General features: G+C 46.2%; 1 protein-coding gene across 2 annotated transcripts in view; it reads left to right on the top strand.

Moving 5' to 3' along the window:
• The first annotated feature begins 361 nt into the window (after positions 1-361).
• The window catches only part of Pccb (propionyl-CoA carboxylase subunit beta), a 50,026-nt gene continuing 31,482 nt past the window's right edge, over positions 362-18,905 (top strand). Inside the window, exons 1-5 of one of the 2 annotated variants that reach the window (XM_063264921.1) lie at positions 362-591; positions 3,160-3,279; positions 4,635-4,703; positions 7,652-7,708; positions 11,359-11,472. In XM_063264921.1, coding sequence (XP_063120991.1) covers positions 403-591; positions 3,160-3,279; positions 4,635-4,703; positions 7,652-7,708; positions 11,359-11,472 — 549 coding nt within the window. In that variant the 5' untranslated portion in view covers positions 362-402. The remainder of the gene's footprint in view (positions 592-3,159; positions 3,280-4,634; positions 4,704-7,651; positions 7,709-11,358; positions 11,473-18,905) is intronic. The other variant, NM_017030.2, reaches the window with a different exon arrangement.

Here is an 18,905-nt window from a genome sequence, read left to right as displayed (position 1 = left end):
ACATATTTCTGTTCTTGTGTATCTCATTGTGAAATCTGGATGTGAATTATTTCAAGTCATGTTGCAAGAGCAAAACCTGGCACAGCGTTTGATAAAAGTTGGTTAGAACTCATTATCTACTCATTTTGGGGGGACGTAGGTCGACGAAGCCCGGGGTTTAGATGGCTAACGCAGAGCAAGGAATGAAGTCCTTGTCCTGTGTAGTCAGTCACACAGGCACAGATCTGAGAGGCAGGTATTTACCAGCATACCCACACAGGACCGCCTTGAGCCTGAGTGTAAGTAAGCCTGTGACTGCTAGGAGCTCTGGGCCCAGCGACGACACGCAGGCGCAGACCCGCTATGGCTACGCTCTCTGCGCATGCGTCCTGAAGTGGGGTGGCACGCTGGCAGAGTTAAAAAATGGCGGCGGCGATTCGGATTCGGGCGATGGCAGCTGGAACGAGGCTCAGAGTTCTGAACTGCGGCCTCCGCACCACAATCCGCAGCCTTTGCAGCCAGCCGGTCTCAGTTAACGAGCGCATCGAAAACAAGCGCCATGCCGCGCTGCTGGGAGGAGGCCAGCGACGCATCGACGCACAGCACAAGCGAGTGAGTCCGGGGAGCCAGCGCATCCCGCCCCTCCGCTCGCGACCTATCACAGCGCGCCGGGCTCGCGGCCCCAGAGCCTCCCAGCCAATAGGCGCGGTACCTGGGAGGGGCGGGGCGAGAACTTTCACCTGGAGAACCTTGAGCCCCCTCGGGTGTCAGTAGACAAGGGCGAGCATCTGCACCCTTAGGGAGGTTCCCAGATAGTGGTGGTGGGCATTGATCGCATGGATGCATATGACCGGTCTCCGCTGCGCCCCACTTAGCAGCTGTGAACTTTTCGGAAGCTGGTTTTTAAAAAGCATCTTAAACAGAACAATGCCTTCCACATCGTGTTAGATTAAGATTGCTTCACTAGTTGTCCACAGGCTCTGATTTAAAAAGATCAGATTGTTCTCCCGCTGCCAGGGTTTATGGCAGGTGGTTTGTTTTTTTTGTTTTTTGTTTTTTTTTTTTCGGAGCTGGGGACCGGGTGGTTTGGTTTTTTTTGTTTTGTTTTTGTTTTTGTTTTTTTGTTTTTGTTTTGTTTTCTCTCCCTTCATGGGGAAGGAAGCACGAAGTATTAGAAAAAACCTGCTTGCGTTCGCATTAATCTGGGATGGGGTCTCCGTGCATGCCGGGGACTTGCGATGCCTGTGCCCGAGGAAGTCAGGTCGGCCTCTTGGGAGTTCCCTGTGTGGATCTGCTGCGTAGGAAGCAGGTGGACTTTGTATAAACTCTCAGGCTACTCGGCTAACAGCCGAGGCACTGAATCACTTTTGAGCTTTTAGGAGAAGGTCATTTAGCAGCAGAAAAGACAAGCTGGAAGACGTGACCCTAGACTTGAAGCCAGACTTGCCCAATGTATCCTTGACTCATGTGTGAGTCCTGACAGAACTGGATGAGTTAACAGGAAGGTGCCCTGAGGGAAGGACTCCATGTGAAGGGCATAGAAGTCCTACTCAAGGGATTGGGGATTTAGCTCAGTGGTAGAGCGCCTGCCTAGGAAGCGCAAGGCCCTGGGTTCGGTCCCCAGCTCCGATGTCCTGAGTTACATCTGAAAATGCTCAAGGATAACTAGTCCTCTTGACACATAGGAGTGTATGTGTGCTTGAAAGGTTTGTGGTGAACCATGAGCCCCACTTGGGGTCCTGCTGAGGGGCTCCTGGGAAAACCTGTCAACTGCTCCCGTAACCTCTCTCTTGAGGCACCCTTACCTATTCCTCCCCGGTAGATCCTGATGCGCTTATATTAAGGCCTTCAGAGCGTATTTAGTGGGAGGCTGACTTTGTGTTCCCTTTAAGAACAGTTTTCTCTATGTCCGTGAGTCAGATGTCCTAAAAGAGGACCAGAAAGTTATCAATCTGTCTGTCTATCTGCCTATCATCTATTTATCTATCTATCTATCTATCTATCTATCTATCTACATAATTGTTAGATTGTTTCTCCCAGAAGTAAACAGAAGTTTGTTTTCCATAATCATTGGCTTTCCCTATTTTCTTAGAATAACTAATTTAAAGTTTTAAAAAGTTTTGTTTGTTTACTGGTGTCTATGTGTTGCTTTCTTGACACAGTAGGAATTTACAGATTTGAGGTTTTGGGAGTCTCAGGCATGGAGGCTCTTGGTAGATTGAGGCTTCAACTTCTTCTGAAAGGAATATTTAATTTTTAAATTAGGGTCTCATGCAACCCCGATTGGCCTAGACTTTTCTTTGCAGCCAAGGTTGATGCTGAACTTTTAAAAACATATTTATTTTATGTATGTGAATACACTGTTCTCTTCAGACATGCCAGAAGAGGGCATTGGGTTCCATTACAGATGGTTGTGAACTACCATGTGGTTGCTGGGAATTGAACTCAGGACCTTTGGAAGATCAGTGCTGTATCTCCAGCCCGATGCTGAATTTCTGATCCCTCTGCTTCTAACCAACCCCTCCCCAGCCCACCCACTCCCCAGCTCTGGGATTACAGGCATTCACTACCATAAGCAGTATATGTGGTACTGGGGATTAAACCCAGTGCTTTTGCACACAGTAGGCAAGTCCTTTACCACTCGAACTGTATCTCTAGCCATTTTCTTTTAACCTCAAGAACCTCTCCAGCACTCTGTACTTTCACCATCCCTCCACAGATCCCTGCTATGGGATCTTAGCTTTGTCAGTTAGTGTGTCTTTAAGTGGAGATCCCACTTAAGATAAAAGAAGAGCAAGCCCTTCTGAAGGCAGAACCCATTAGTGCCCTGAGGTGGAGGCTGAGCGCTGGAGGGGAGGGGTTGTGACTGGCTGAAGTGTGCTTCTCTGAAAGGAGCCTACCAACCTCTGACCCTCACTGAGCCTGCCTCAGTTTCCTCCCTCCTCCTTGGGTTTCCTTCCACAGGCAAATGGCTCCTGGAGCGTCTCATCTACCCTGCTGTCCTGGCTGTAACAAAGTCTATCACTAGTGCCTGTCTACCTCGGGCGAGAACAGATAGCATGGAGCCTTTTGCATTGGGGCAAAGGTGAAAAGCCTGTGCCCTGACATTCCTGCCAGTGCATTTTACCTGCCTGTTAACTTGGTCTGTGGTGACGTCACCAACGGATCCCTGTGTTGTAGGGAAAGCTGACAGCCAGGGAGCGGATCAGTCTCCTGCTGGATCCTGGCAGCTTCGTGGAGAGTGACATGTTTGTGGAACACAGGTGTGCCGACTTCGGAATGGCTGCCGAGAAGAATAAGGTATCTTTATGCGTTCTAGCTGTGGTGTGAGCGCTTCCCGTGGCTTGCTGGCCTTCCCTCCCACCACAGCAAAGAGTCCATATCGCTTTTATCTCAGGCTCACTGGAGAAGTACTGAGGGGGCCATCGGGTTCTCTCCTAGCTTCAGCTTGGTCTGCAGATGACTGCGGGTGGCTGTTTATTCTCTGCAGTGCCACGCAGGTTCAGTTCCCAAGGTTGCAGGTTCTATTCCCCATCATACAGAATGACAGGTTTGGAAGAAGGATCATTCAGGTGGGTTCCGAGAACCAGGCCCTCATCCAAATGCAGGCTAGTTGTTGCTTTTGATACGTCTTAAGTTTGAGCCTATGTTTAGGTGGTTCCCCCTCCCCGCCCCCCGCCCCGGAGCTGGGGACCGAACCTAGGGCCTTGCGCTCGCTAGGCAAGCGCTCTACCGCTGAGCTAAATCCCCAACCCCTGTTTAGGTGTTTTTATTGTTTTTTTTTTTTTTTTTTCAATTTGTCTGACCATGTCACAGACTACCTTAGATCTTTACATAGCCCAGGCTGGCCTTGAACTCATGTACCTCTTGGCCTTAGCCTCCTGAGTGGAATCACAGACATGTGCCACATACACCCTGCACCTCTGAGTCTACGAGGTCAGTAAGACCAGACTGTTTCCCATGGGTGCGTGGAGCTCTTTGGATTAACTCAGCAGTCTCTATCTGAGTCATTATCGACATGCCGATGCTGAGTTTCCATGAAAAACAGTGGGTTTGGGTGGGAATGTGTGACTTTGGGAGAGCTGCTATCAAGTATACACATACTCTCTCTCTCCCTGCCCCCTCTCTCTCTGGATGTTACTATGTAGCCAAGGATGGCCTCAAACTTATAATGAATCTCCCTTCTTAGTTTTTGCTGGGATTCCAGGCATGTGCCACCATTCAAAGCTCTGCTATGCTTCCTTATGTGCTCATCTCAAGAGTCAATGGCTGGGAGGCCCTCTTGTAGTTATTTTGCCTGTCTGTCTGTCTGTCTGTCTATCTCTCTATCTATCTATTTATTGGTGTACTGGGACTAAACCAAACTTTGGTTTTTAGTTTGACCCTTCTTCAAGCCAAACCTTAGAAACTCTTTTCACTAAGGCATCATGCCAACTTGACTATAAGAAGCATTTGGGCATAGTGGTGGTGGCTCATGCCTTAAATCCCAGCTCCTGGGAGGGAGAGGCAGTCAGATCTCTGTGAGTTCAAGGCCAGCCCGGTGCACAGAGCTAGTTTTAGGACAGCCAGAATTACATAAAGAAACCTGTCATGAAAAAAGAAGTATTTGGGTTGGGTTTTTTTTTTTAACCTTTATTTTTCCATCTCTCTGACAGTTTCCTGGAGATAGTGTGGTCACTGGACGGGGCAGAATCAATGGACGATTGGTTTATGTCTTCAGTCAGGTATGTTTAAACTTCAGTAAGTGAAGCTCACCTAGAAGGTAGAGCCAGGACCAAATTATGTGAAACACAATTTGGGGAAATAAAAGTCTTGCTTATAGTTTGGGGCACATGACAGATTTGTTTTGTTTTGTTTTGTTTTGTTTTGTTTTGTATTCATATGTAGTCTTTATTTTTTTTAAGATTTATTAATTTTATTTTATGAGTACACTGTAGCTGTCTTCAGACACACCAGAAGAGGGTATCAGATCTCATTACAGATGGTTGTGAGCCACCATGTGGTTGCCGGGAATTGAACTCAGGACCTCTGGAAGAGCAGTCAGTGCTCTTAACCACTGAGCCATCTCTCCAGCCTCGTATGTAGTCCTAATGCCGTTTTCTTCTTGGGAAGGAAGAGGCCTTTGCAGGGCAGTAGGCTTGTGTGAAGTACTTCAAAGAATGAGTTGATTCTTCTGACTGTGTTGTATGGCTGTGGGGCACAGGGTTCTGGTCTGCATGGAGGATCCAGGGACGGCCTGAACAGATGAAATTGATTCTTAAAAGCATGGGTCCCTGAGCTCTGGACCTCTTTGAAAATATCCAAATACATTTTGGGAGGTTCCATCAAAAGTGATGAAACTGGTGCATAGTGAGACCTGAGTTGGACCTTGTAGGCAGAACCCTACAAGGATGTATGTAATGTACAAATTGTTGTTTTTGAAAATTAGTATTTTATATGTATGGGTGTTTTGCTTGCCAATATGTCTTTGCACCATGTGTATGCCAGAAGAGGGCATCAGAATTCTCTGGATCTAGAGTTAACCTGCAGATGGTTATGAACACCAAGTGGGTGTTAGGAATCAAACCTGGATCCTTTGGAAGAGCAGCCAATTTTCCTAACAGCCGTCTCTTTAGCCCTTCATGTCCAAAGTTTTAACCTCTAGAAGCTGTGTGCTATGACACGGTAAAGAAGAGTGAAGATTCTGATTGACCTTATGATAGAATGGCTTGGGTTACCCAGGTGGTCAAATGTAATCACGAGGGTCTTTAAAAGTGGAAGAGAGGACTCCTCCACCTGTTGTTTCTGCCTTAGAAAATAGAGAAGAATCCTGAAAGCAGCAATGGGCACCATCTCTAGAGGTTTAGAAAAGATGAACAGACTGCCCTTGAAACCTCTTCAGAGGTCCCAGACACATTGACCTTGGTTGTAGCCCAGTGAGGCCCCATGTTGTCTTAAGTCATGAGTTTGTGTTACTCTGTTAACACAGCGGTAGAAACAGGATGTATCTTGGGCTATTTCATAATAGATTTTTCTATTTGGGTCAGCCAAATGTTGAAGTTCACATTATTTCCTTTCAGTGTTTAAGAGCTGGGCACACATTCATAAAGAAGGCAGCGTAGAAATGATAGGACCAATAGAGTTCTCTGGCCGTGTCTGCCTACTGATAGCCAGTACAGAAATTCAGACTTATCATAATTTTGGTATTTTTGAGCACCGTCTCTGCTCCTGGAGTAAGTAGAAGAGAGGAAAGGAGTTGGCGATGGTGAAGACAGGGCTCTCATTGTGAAAATGCCAATTTGGGGCTGGGGATTTAGCTCAGTGGTAGAGCGCTTACCTAGGAAGCGCAAGGCCCTGGGTTCGGTCCCCAGCTCCGAAAAAAAGAACAAAAAAAAAAATGCCAATTTATAGGTAGAATGGGGCAACACAGGAGACCACAGACAGGGTAAGAGAGGCTCCAGGCAAATGCTTTGGACCACAGAGGAGCCAACCTGGAAAGTTTGAGGACCTGATTAGGGAAAATGGACATTCAAAAGAGGCTGGGTACCAGACTTAGGGGGCAATGAGCCAGCTTCTTCATTGTGATCCCCAGGATACAGACACAGGTAGGTTTTCTGGGGTGTTTCTGTTTTTCCAGAAATGTGTCCTCCTTCCCTTGGGTACTGGCTGTCAGCATGCTCTATGGAGAGGGAGGAGCCCTCTGGGTGGATTTAGTACTCAAGGCTGCTGCTGCTGCTGCTGCTGCTGCTGCTGCTGCTGCTCCTCCTCCTCCTTCTCCTTCTCCTTCTCCCTCTCCCCCTCCTCCCCTCCTTCTTCTTTTTAAATTGGATTTTTATTTATTTACATTCCAAATGTTATCCCCTTTCCCAGTTTCCCCTCTGGAAACCCCCATCCTATCCCCCTTCCCCTGCTTCTATGGCTTCTGATCTCTGGTTTTCATCCTTACGTTTGCTTTCTTTCAGACCAGTGACCCTGAGTCTGGATGTCTCTGGCACAGTTGGTTTGTTTTGTTCTTGTTTTTGTTTTTATAGGAATAGCTTTTCCCCTCTTAAGGTGAAGAGCTCCCTGAGTTCTAACACAGGCTTACTCCTGATTTATGTCTACCCGACCCCCATCCTTGTTCCTCCTTGGTGTCTCCTCTGCAGGTGTTTCCTTCCTTCCTTCCTTCCTTCCTTCCTTCCTTCCTTCCTTCCTCCCTCTCAATCATGTGGTATCCTTGTAATTCTAGTTCCCCTGGGCTAGCCTGCTGCTATCCCTGGGCTAGCCTACTGCTATCATCTTCATGCTTACCAGACACCCCTAGTGTGAAGTTTTCAGACACAGGGACTGGGAGGGGCTGCAGGACTCTGGTTGCCTTTCGTCTTCTTCTCCCTTTTCCAGAATCCATACTTCCTAGAAGCGGCAGCGTTTGTCTGACTCTGTAGACTCTAGCAGGGTTAATTGTACAGAGCTCTGAGTCATTTTCGTAGAACAAAGACTAAGTCTTTTGACCCCAGTCCTCCACGAACTCCCTTTAAGCTATTTTATTAACTACCTTAGGGAATAATCTATGAGTTAGAGGCTTTTTTCTTTCTAGTTTTTTGAACATCTGAAGTGCCTTTAGCAGTGTGAGTTTCCCGTGTCTCCCCATCGGGTCTTCCACTCTGCCTCGTCATTATGGTTTCATTGCTGCTTTAATTGTTTTTCTTTTCAGGATTTTACAGTTTTTGGAGGCAGTCTGTCAGGCGCACATGCTCAGAAGATCTGCAAAGTAAGTGTTTACTGTCGAGAATAAACCCACTGCTTTCACCAGCTTCTGTGGCCCACGCTGAGTATTCTGGGGGTGCAGAGAGTGGAGCTAGAGTAGGTCTGTAGCAGACGCGACACCAGCCAGAGAGACGGCTCATTTCTTAAAGGTTTTATGTACTGTCCGCATGACCATGGTAAGGTCTACACCCACATTCATTCTGTCCATTCTGTTCTCTTCTCCAAACCCTTCCCCTCTTTCCTTAGCTCCCTGCCTTCCTTCCTCTGCCCGAGTGCTGGGATTTTATGTGTGAACCTGCCCTCCTGGCAAGCCCCACCTTTCTCCATGTGCAAATAACATCTAAGATTACAAGGCTTGAGGGGCTGGAGAGATGGTACAGTGGGTATGAGTGCTTGGTGTGAAAACAGAAGGACCCGAGTTCAAATCCCCAGCTCTTACATAAAACCCCAGTGTGACCACAAGTGCTTGTAACCCCAGCTTTTGGGGGACAGGCAGATCCTGGAAGTTTGCCGGCCAGCGTAGCTAGAACAGCAAGCTTTGGGTTCATTGAGAGACCCTGTCTCAAAAATAAGATTGTGGGTGATGGAGGAAGGCAGTCAACATTCTCCTCAGCCTCTGCCTGTGAGGAGTGAAAGAATTAAAAAACACATCTGTAATATATGTTGTTGTTATTATTTTAAGAAAGGGTTTCTTTGTGTAGTCTGGGCTGTTCTGAAACTTACTCTGTAAACAAAGCTGGCCTCAAACCCAGAGTCCATTGTAACTACAAATTAATTAACCATTTTAGCTCCTGGTGGGTAGCATACAAGCTGGACCCTCCCAGGAGCTCTCTGGATTCGTAAATGAAAGATGCATAGACGAATGTGAGCGCCAGTTAATTTTGCTATGTCTTGGCTGGATTAAAGGCTGGGTACTTCTAATCCTTCCTGCTGCTAGCAAACAGTCCCCTCTGGTATTCTGGAGTTAACATCCTTTAAAATCTGTATTTCATCTCTGCTACTCCAGACCCCCAGTTGGGGAAGTGGCCACTGAGCCACCTACCTGAGTTCTTACAGGACTGGTCCATCCTAGGCCCCTGTCAAGGAGATTCTCCTCCTTTCTCTCTCCCAACCCCAGGGACCCTAAAGGTTCCACCTCTGTCCTGCCCAGCCATTGGCTGCTGGCATGTTTATTTACCAATCGGAGCCAACTGGGGGCAGGGTCTCTAGGTGTCGTCAGCGCAGACACTAGTGTTAGTGGGGTTTTGGGGAACCAAAATTAACATCATAACACAAGCGGCATTAAGTCAGTCGACCTACCTCTGCCTCCCGAATGCTGGGATTGAAGGCGTATACCACTGTCTGGCTCATTAATATATGTACTTATTAGTGCATTAAATAACGAGACTTAGCCAAGACTCTTTTTACTGGTATAATTCAAACAAGGCTCGAGTGAGAAAATTCTGGAGCTCAGCAATTTTCATGTAGCAGAAGCTTCTGGTTTCTATAATGGCAAAGGCACAGTTGTGAGTTCATAAGCAGAGGAAGCGTTAGACACTGTCTGTATGTAGTTCATATGGGTGAAAATATAAACTTTTTCTAACGTAAGTTTGTAGATCATGCATGCATTCACAGCCACTGTGAGATTCTGGGAATCCCAAGAAAAGATGTAGGCAGAGTCCAGGTGCTAAAATGTAACAAACAGTACAAAGATTGCATGAAGTAACAGTAGTGTTTTTATGGAAAGGAGTTATTTTTGCTGGTATGTATGTCTATGTACTGCGTGTGCCTGGTGCCTGCAGAGGCCAGAAGAGGATGTTGCATCCCCTAGAACCAGAGTTACAGATGGTTGTGAACTGCCCTGTGGATTCTAGGAACTGAATTGGGGGCTTTTGCCAAGAGCTGGTGCTCTTAACCACTGAGCCATCTCTCCAGCCCATGCATGAAGGTATTTTAAAACCACTCTGGAGGACTAGCTTTGAGCTCTGTGATAGGATACGTGCCTAACGTGAGCAGATCTTGGAGTCAATTCCGAATTCGGCTGAAGAAGAAACTCGAGCACAAACAGAACCTCAAGCAGCCAACCAAACAAGGAAAGCTCCCCAGACACAGCCTACTAGACAGAGATGGTCCGAGGAGTCATGCTAGCATCGTCGGTGCTCAGAGAATTTTGGAAGTAATATTGAATTATTAATAGCCGGGTAAAGGGGTTGGGGATTTAGCTCAGTGGTAGAGTGCTTGCCTAGGAAGCGCAAGGCCCTGGGTTCGGTCCCCAGCTCCGAAAAAAAGAACCAAAAAAAAAAATAGCTGGGTAAATTTTCCTCTGTAATGAAGCTACCTGGATTTTAGACATGTGTTACTCTAGAGACCTTTACCAAATTCCCATTTTTACTCATTTTTATTTTTATCTTTTGAGACAGGGTTTCTCTGTGCAGCCCTGGCTGTCCTGGAACTTGCTCCATAGACCAGGCTGGATTCGAACTCAGAGCTCTGCCTGCCTCTACCTCCCAAGTGCTGGGATTAAAGACATGTACTTTCATGGCCGGGCTAGCCAATTACCTTTAAACCTTCCCGGTTTTCCTTTTTTACTGCTTCGGGTGTAATGGTTACGTGACATAATGAAGTAAATGGGCTTCACTAACAATTTAAGGGATGCCGCACATGAAGCTGTCAGAACTGTTGACCCAGGAGGAAAATCTGTCAGAGCGGGCCTGGCCCAGGTTAATATATGGGCCAGCATTAAAGGATCTCAGCATTAGGAAGGTTACAGGACCACTGATAAGAAGAGACACCCACGCACCCCTCTTTGGCTACTGAGCTGTTGGAAGAATGGGCTGCATGAAATGTAAACTTCCTGTGTATCTCCTGCAGGGAGAGACATGGCTGAAACCCTGGAGGCATCCAGAGGAGGACTTGTCTCCTGGTGTAGCAAGCCTCAGACCCTAGCACAACTGACTCCATGATGGGAGTGTCATTCAGGTTGTAAAACTCAGCACATAGACAGCACCACCTGCCAAAAAATGAAAACAGACCTAATCTATCAAAGTCCGTCGTACTGGAAAAATCTCTAAATGTCCTAACCTTGCTTTTTGCCTTTTGTAGTTCAGCTTCAGGCTAAATGTTCTTGTTAACTGAAGCATGTCAACCCAGAATGTGGTTCACCTTGAGAAAGGCTCAGGGCTACCCTGGGATCCTGAACACCTAGTACAGTCGACATAAAGACCTTCTGTTGGCTTAAACCCATGTCCGAGCAGTCTTCTCTTGTGGATATCCTACAACACTGGAGAACGATTCACAGCTCATCAGATGACCTTGTAGGAAAGCTGTGTGTGTGTGTGTGTGTGTGTGTGTGTGGGGGGGTAACCATACCTTGCCAGGACCCCTAGATGACTTAGGGTTGGTGGATTCTGGATCCTTTCGTCCTTCTTCCCTGTGTGGTGACACTGAATAAATCTCCCTTTTCTGCTTTTCACTGTTCATTTGACTCCTTTCATGGGTTATTGGGGATGGACAGTTGGACTTGACTTGTCAGGGCACAGGATGTGCCCCATTAGTCTGGTGACGCTTTCACTCACCAAGATGTAAGCCGTCTCCTTGGCCCAGCAAGGGGTTTTGTCATTGCTGTTTTTGGTAACCAGAGCAGATGTCTCATGAAATTTTTCTATACCATTTTAGATCATGGACCAGGCCATAACAGTGGGGGCTCCAGTGATCGGACTCAATGACTCCGGGGGCGCCAGAATCCAGGAGGGGGTGGAGTCCTTGGCTGGCTATGCAGACATCTTCCTGGTGAGAAACCTATGAACAGAGTTGTCTGTGAGTGTGTGCTGGTGCCCGTCCCCCAACATTGTCCTCTGCCCTATGCCACTCAGTCATCTCTGTCACTGCCACAGTGGGTGGGATGAAGGTTGGATGACTGGCCAGGTGAGCTGCAAAGCCTGCTTCTTGTTCTTGAGAGAGGGCCAGATGTTGGATAAATAATTAGTTCAAGGTCATTCATGAGGAGAAAGAACTTGGAAATGTTTTCTTCTATCTATCTATCTATCTATCTATCTATCTATCTATCTATCATCTATCTTTTTATGAGAGAGATATGGTAAGGAATGTTAAAGTAAACTGATTAGCTAGAATTAAGTTTTTTTTTTAAAAAAGTACTCTTTACTTTTTTTTTAAACATTAGGGACTATTTATTATACAAAGTTTAAACATTAATACAAAGAAGAAAGAAATCTTTCCAGATCTCATTGTCAGAAACTCTTGGAGGACATCATTTTGGATACCTACACTATCTGACACATGAGATATCTGATGAGGGAGACGGGAATGGCAGTCTGATAGGAGAGAGAGAGAGGAAACAGGCAGTTTCTAGTCCATCCCACCCCTTCAGAAGGACAAATATCTTGTCCCTGGTCACTGCCCTTCACGATCCTTTGAAATGTTTGTGTGTGTGAGATCCTCAGTAAATTGTGCGTGTATGCGCGTTACTTGAAGAGCTACCCAATTTTTGGATGTTCCAAACAAGCTTTTTAATCTCTCCTCCCAAGTTCTGTGGTTGCTTGTCCAGTACAGGGAGGTCTGGAAGGTCTTCGCCTCTCATGGTTTGGAAACCATGTCTGTTATATAGGGGAAAAAGAGGCCCCCAGAGACGTGGCCATGTTTTAGAGTGTGGCTGGGTTTGGGGATATCATGCGATATATGCTAAGCTGCTGCTGTTTCCAGGAGCCTGGCCTTAGCACCTTTGAGATCTGTGGTGTTGAATGGATTGCTTGCAGCACCTGCTTGTCATAGGACCGTGCCATTCTTTGGTACTGCATTGTTACTTTCTGGTAACTTTTAATTGTGATGTAATTTCAGACCTTGTGGGAAACATGAAACAATTTCTAAGATCTCCCCTGTGCCCTTTGACCAGATGGGCTACCTCCACTCAGTGTATCCTTCTCTCTAGAAATACATACTTACATGTTACATTGTTCTGAAACAGTTGAGGGCAAATTGATGTCATTTTTGCTTCCTTTAGCTCTTAAGTCCTTTACTGTGTATTTCTGGGGATCATTAACCAGAATATAAATGTAAAAGGAGATATAACATCGACCTGTTGTTAATATCCATAGTCTTTATCTAGTGGCCTTAATAAACCCTTCATGGCTTCCTTTCCTTCTCTTTTCCTCCCCTTCCCCCATTCTCCTCTTCTCTCCTTTACTCTCCCTCCCCTCCTGCCCCCTGTACCCCTTTTCTCTCCTCCTCTTCCTCTACCTCTCCCTTCCCCTCTCTTTCCTTCCTCAGCTTTTGTTCCTGACCTGCAATGAACCCAATTGTCATACCTCTTTATTTTCTTCCTTTAATTTGGGGCTGTTCTGTACTCTTTGTTTCTCATGATCTTAGTTTAAAGTGTTAAGACTTTCTTTTGGACTGGGTCTCACTCTGTAGTTCCCATGTTGACCTGGAGCTTTTATAGGCTAGACTGGTCCTGAACTCACAGAGACATCCCCCTCTGTCCCTTCCACATTCTAGGATTAAAGACTTATGCCACTGTTCCTAACCTGACCTTGACATTAAAAAGAAACAAGCAAACAAAACCCCAACCTTTATTGAAGTTTAACTTAAAAACCGAGAAATCCACCCATTGTGGCATGCAGCTCAGTGTATTAAACCTCATACATTTCTGTAGTTGTAGAATCATTACCTGGGGCTCTGAACTTGGGAACCAAATGCTTTCACGGGTCACAGATTCAGCTAAGACGGGCCTTGAACTTAGCTTCCTGCCTCAGTCTCAAGCCCAAGTGTTGGGCTTTCAGGCATGAGCCCCCATGCCCAGCTTGAGGATATGTCGTCTGTTCAATGGCCTCTTGGGAAATTAGTTATGTATTGTTTTATAGTGGTCAATCTGCTCTTAACTCTCTATCTGCTGTTCATTATTTGAAGAGGCGTCTCGGGGCTGGAGAGATGGCTCAGTGGTTAAGAGCACTGACTGCTCTTCCAGAGGTCCTGAGTTCAATTCCCAGCAACCACATGGTGGCTCACAACCATCTGTAATGGGATCTGATGCCTTCTTCTGGTGTGTCTGAAGACAGCTACAGTGTACACATAGAAAATATATGTTATAAAAATGAATAGCAAAAGTCCAGGGGGGTTGAGGATTTAGCTCAGTGGTAGAGCGCTTGCCTAGCAAGCACAAGGCCCTTGGTTTGGTCTTCAGCTCCGGAAAAAAAAAAAAAAAAAGTCCAGAAAGGCAGCTGTCAGGTAAAGGCCTTGCCACCAAGCACGAACACTTAGGACTCACATGGTAGAAGGAGAGACTGGGCCATTGAAAGTTGTCCTAGACTACAACATGCTCCATGGCCTGTACCCAAGCAAGGGAAACACAGCAGAAGTAAATGAAATTTTTTAAAAAAAGATCTATGTAATTGATTCTTTTTTTTTTTTTTTTTTCCGGAGCTGGGGACCGAACCCAGGGCCTTGTGCTTGCTAGGCAAGCGCTCTACCACTGAGCTAAATCCCCAACCCCCTATGTAATTGAAAAATCAAGAAAAAGTTTAAAATGGCTACAACTAACAGAGTCCTCAAATTGATAAATCAGAAAAAGCCTTAAAACATAAGAACCAAAACCCTGTCAGACACTAAGGGGGAAAGAACCAGGTATGTGGTGATGATCAGAGATGCCTCTTCGTCTTCTTTTTTTTTTTTTAAAGATGTATTTATTTATTTATTTAGTTAGTTAGTTTTTGAGGATCTCTGTATACAGCCCTAGCTATTCTGGAACTTACTGTGCAGACCAGGTTAGCTTCGAACTCACAGAGATTTGTCTGCCTCAACCTCTCAGGGATTAAAGACATGGACCACTGTGCCCGGCCCATACGTGATAACTTTGAGTTTGATAACTTTTTAAAGTTGCTTTATCTGATCATGTAGCCACCATGGCTCTATGTTTTCCTCTCATGAATTTTTTTAAAAATCTCTTATTCTTAACTTTTTTTGAGTTCTTTTGTCAAAAGTAAAACTATAAACAGCATGTATGTTATTGCTTAAAAGTCCAGTCTGTTAGTCTCTTAGGAGATGGATTTTTGGTGCCTGGATTCTTTTGTTATAGCTTTTAAACAGTTTTAATTGTTGTGTGCTTGTGTGTGCATGTGCCTGTGTGCACGTGTGTGTGTGCATATATATGTGCGTGAGTGCGTTCCCCTCGAGCTGGAGTTAATAGGCGCTGTTAGCTGCATGATCTGGGTGCTGGAATTGCACTTGGGTCCCTGGAGGAGCAGCAGGTGCTCCTAACCCCAGACCCCGCCCTTTATGGCTCTTTGCTTCTTATGTTTATGTGTGTGTGGGCATCTCTATGCCATAATGCATGCATGGAGGTCAGACAGCAACTTGTGAGAATTAATTTTCTTCTTCCACTAAAGGAATGCTGGGGTGGGAGTTGGGCAATAAGCAGGTTTATCCTGAGACATCTTTCTGGACTCCCTTACCCCCTAATCCCCTCCTATTTTAATGAAAAATCTTTCTGTGTACTTACACTTGCCTGGCTCTAGGTCCTCCTGTGTCTGCTGAGCTTACAGGCCTGTGTCATCATACCCAGGCGTAGCTACCTGCCACGCCCACTCTCCGTGCCACTCTCCGTGCCCAGCCACAGCTCCGCCCCCTTTTGTATTGAGTTGAGTCATTTTAGTTCACTTCAATTTTCGCCATTTTTTTTTTTTTGGTTCTTTTTTTCGGAGCTGGGGACCGAACCCAGGGCCTTGCGCTTCCTAGGTAAGCGCTCTACCACTGAGCTAAATAAACAGCCCCATATATTTTTATTTTTCAAAAATTCTAGCCTTTGTTTTTATTTTACACATGCTGGTGTTTTGCCTGCGTGCGCGTCTGTATATCGAGTGCGGGCCCAGTGTCTGTAGGGGCCAGAAGAGGATCTTGCCTATCTTGGATCTAGAGTTACAGATGGTTGTAAACCTGTCACGTGGCTGCTGGGAATTGAACTTGGGACCTCTGGAGGAGCAACCAGTGCTCTTAACCACTGAGCCGTCCCTTCAGCCTCACTGTATTTTAAAGTGTCTTTTTCTTAGTGGTTGTCTGTGGAATTACAATCAAGAACTTAACTGGTTGAGAGGAAGTTAGCCTCGCCAGTGTGCGAACGTGATGCTTCTACATGTCTGCGTCATTGAGGAGCTCATCTTTGCACATGACGTCTCCGTTGACAGATTTAAAGACATCCATACAAACTTACAGATCTCGGGAATGCTGCGTCACCAGCGGAAGTGCGGCCTTGCCGATTCTCCTCGTTACCTAGAACATTAGAGTGACTAGTGTCTCTTTTCTCAGGGCTTCCTGTGCTGTCAAGTGCCATTTTATTTCAGCCGGAAGAACGACTTGTGTGTTTGTTGTATGATGTCTCAGCTGCGGTGACCTCCCTCACCCTTTGTTATCTGGAAATGTCTTGCTCTTCCTTCCTTGAAGTTTGCTTTGCTGGATGTTGAATTCTTGGCTGACGGGTCTTTCATCAAGCACTTGAACTGTGTCCTGCTGCCTCCCGGGCTTGACCGTTTATCTTACTGGGATCCCTTGGTCAGAGGGAAGCCGGTCTGCCCTGCTGCTTTCTGGTTCCTTCCTGGGCTGGAGGTTCATCGTTTGACTAAAACGCGTCACCGTGCGATGTCAGTGAGCTCATCCTTCCTCAGAGTTTGTGGAGCTTCTTAAATGTGAACATTTGTGTCTTTTATCAAATCCGGGAAGTTTGGGGTTATATTTCTTCCAGTATTTGACTGGGCCCTTTCTTTTGGTGCCTGATGGCTTCCCACAATTCCCCAGTCTTTGTTCATGTTTTCCTTTACTCAGCATGGTAACTTCCGGGGTTCTATCTACAATCTTAAGTTCTTTTCCTATGTTTATTATTATTTTATTTTGTCCATCAGACACGTGTAGGACAGCTGCCGTAGCATCTATGACTAATAATTTCAGTGTCTGGGTTTGCTATGAGATATGATGCAGTAAGGGGTGCCTGGCAGGCCCATGCCAAGGTGTGCCCTGAGAAGTCACGATGTGCAACACATCTGGCATAAGGGGGTTGACTGGGGGAAGGGAGAGGAGTGAGGACCTGGAGAAGCAGTAGAGGTAGACAGATGGGCATGTAGACAGACAGACAGACAGATGGGGGAGAGCTGTGAGGACAGAGAAGAGGGGGGTGTAGAGAGAAGAGGGAGAGAGAGAACGTGGGGGTGGGGCACATACACACACACACACACACACACACACACACCTGGCATACCTGGTGGTGACAGTGATAACATAAGCTGTTGCTAGGTCCCTGGGAGGAGCCTCGTGGAATCACCTTTGAGGTAACTGGTTGCCTCAGGTTTGTTTTCCCTCAGATCCTGTTTTTCCAGTGAATGGCTGTACCTGTTCACCTGTTTTATGATACATAATTTGTTGTTGAATAGTGGGAATTTGTAGTATTCTATCTGGTGAAGTTTTTCTCCTTGGAGTCAGGGTCTTATGTAGCCTAGGCTTGCCCCCTCACACTGTGTAACTGAGGCTGGCTTTGAATTTTCTGCCTCCCATGAGCTGGATGGTAACTTACAAACAGTTCCTTCAGTCCTCTCTGCTTGTTGAGTGTGGAATCCATCAACTTTGCATTGAATATGAACCCTTAAGTTTCAGTGTCTCTGTGGTTGTGTTGTTTTACTTTTCTGGGAGCTGTGACAAAAGTGCCTTTAGGAATGCTTATTCTAATTCCCAGTTTGAGGGTGTGGTCTGTTGTGAGGCGGCTGGGCTGGCTGGTCACATGCTACCTGCAGTCAAGAGACAGATGTGAGATCTGCTGCTGGGCTCCCTTGGTGCTGGGCTATGGGAGGTGATGGTGTTTAAGGTGGGTTCCCAACTTAACCCAGCCAGGAGCTTGTACATGCCCAGAGTTCACCTCCTTCAAGATTGTGGGTTGTGTTTGATGATACTAACCAGCCTGGTGTCCTACCAACGGTTTGATAAGGATGTTCCTAGAAAAGCAGGGTGTGGTGGCTCACACCTCTAATCCCAGCCCTCAGGAGGCAGAGGCAGTCGGATCTCTGTACATTCAAGGCTAGCCTGGTCTACAAATTGAATTCCAGGATTGCCAAAACTTTTACATAGAAAAAACCCTGTTTCAAAACAAACAAACAAACAAACAAACAAACCAAAAAAGATGGTCTTAGAAGCTTAGAGCAAGGGTGGGATCAGTGTCCTTTTCCTTGTAATAAGGAAGCAGTCCATCAGAATTGAATGAAGACTGCTCCCTTGCTGACCCTTCAGAAGCCACAGCTAATGGTGGGAGTACACATCCTGGCTGGAGATGTGGCACAGTGGTACGGTGTTTGCCTAGTGGGGACCTCCAGCACCTCAGAACAGAAACCATGACCCTAACGAGGATGAGGCTTTCGTTGCCCTTCTTAGGTGGCAGCTGCCACTGTAAGTGTGTGGTTGTCATGGCTGCGGAAAGGTAGTAGCTGCTCATGTGAAATTCACCAGCCTCTTCCTCCTCGACCCAGAAAGTGTCTGACCAGACGCCCAGGCTCCGGAAAGGTGCTTCTGACAGCCCTGCGGCTGAAGTTGTTTCCTGCCTCATCTGTCTCCTGTGCTGTCATGTTGCTGTGTCCTGTGAGTCTGGGTGCTGGGGTGTGCTGGGGCACCTAGCATCATTTTCAATTATCAGGAGATCACTGGAGCCAATGAGTCTGAGACTAGCCTGGGCAACATAGTGTGAGATTCCATCTAAAAAACAAAATCAATTTTACACCAACAAGAGAGACTACCCCAAGCCCATAGTCCCCAAGCCCATAGTCCCCAAGCCCATAGTCCTATGTCAAATACTTCTAGTGTACTTTTAAGATTTCTCCATGTTTCTTTCTTTCTCCTTCTACTTTTTTAGAGGTTGGGGGGGGGGAGGCCATTTTACATTACCTACATTGGCCTCAAATCCTAATCTTCTGTCCCAGCTTTCAGAATTCTGTGAGTATTAACACGCTCTACCATGCTTGTTTGATTTTTTTTAAACTGTATTTTAAAAAATTAAAAATAAGTAAGCATACAAAATAATGGTTGTTTCTCTTTCTCTTTCTTCTCCTCCTTCCCTTCCCCCAAGCCCAACAGGGTCTTATAGCCTAGGCTAGCTTAGAACTCCTTAGCCTTTGTCTCCCAAGTGCTGGGCACACCACATCATGTAGCTTAAAATAAATATTTTTTCTACGTGTGTATTATTG

This window comes from Rattus norvegicus, chromosome 8 (assembly GCF_036323735.1).
Source record: "Rattus norvegicus strain BN/NHsdMcwi chromosome 8, GRCr8, whole genome shotgun sequence".
NCBI lineage: Eukaryota > Metazoa > Chordata > Mammalia > Rodentia > Muridae > Rattus > Rattus norvegicus.
The sequence above is the reverse complement of the archived record's forward strand: the minus strand, read 5'-3'. Positions and strand labels throughout refer to the sequence as shown.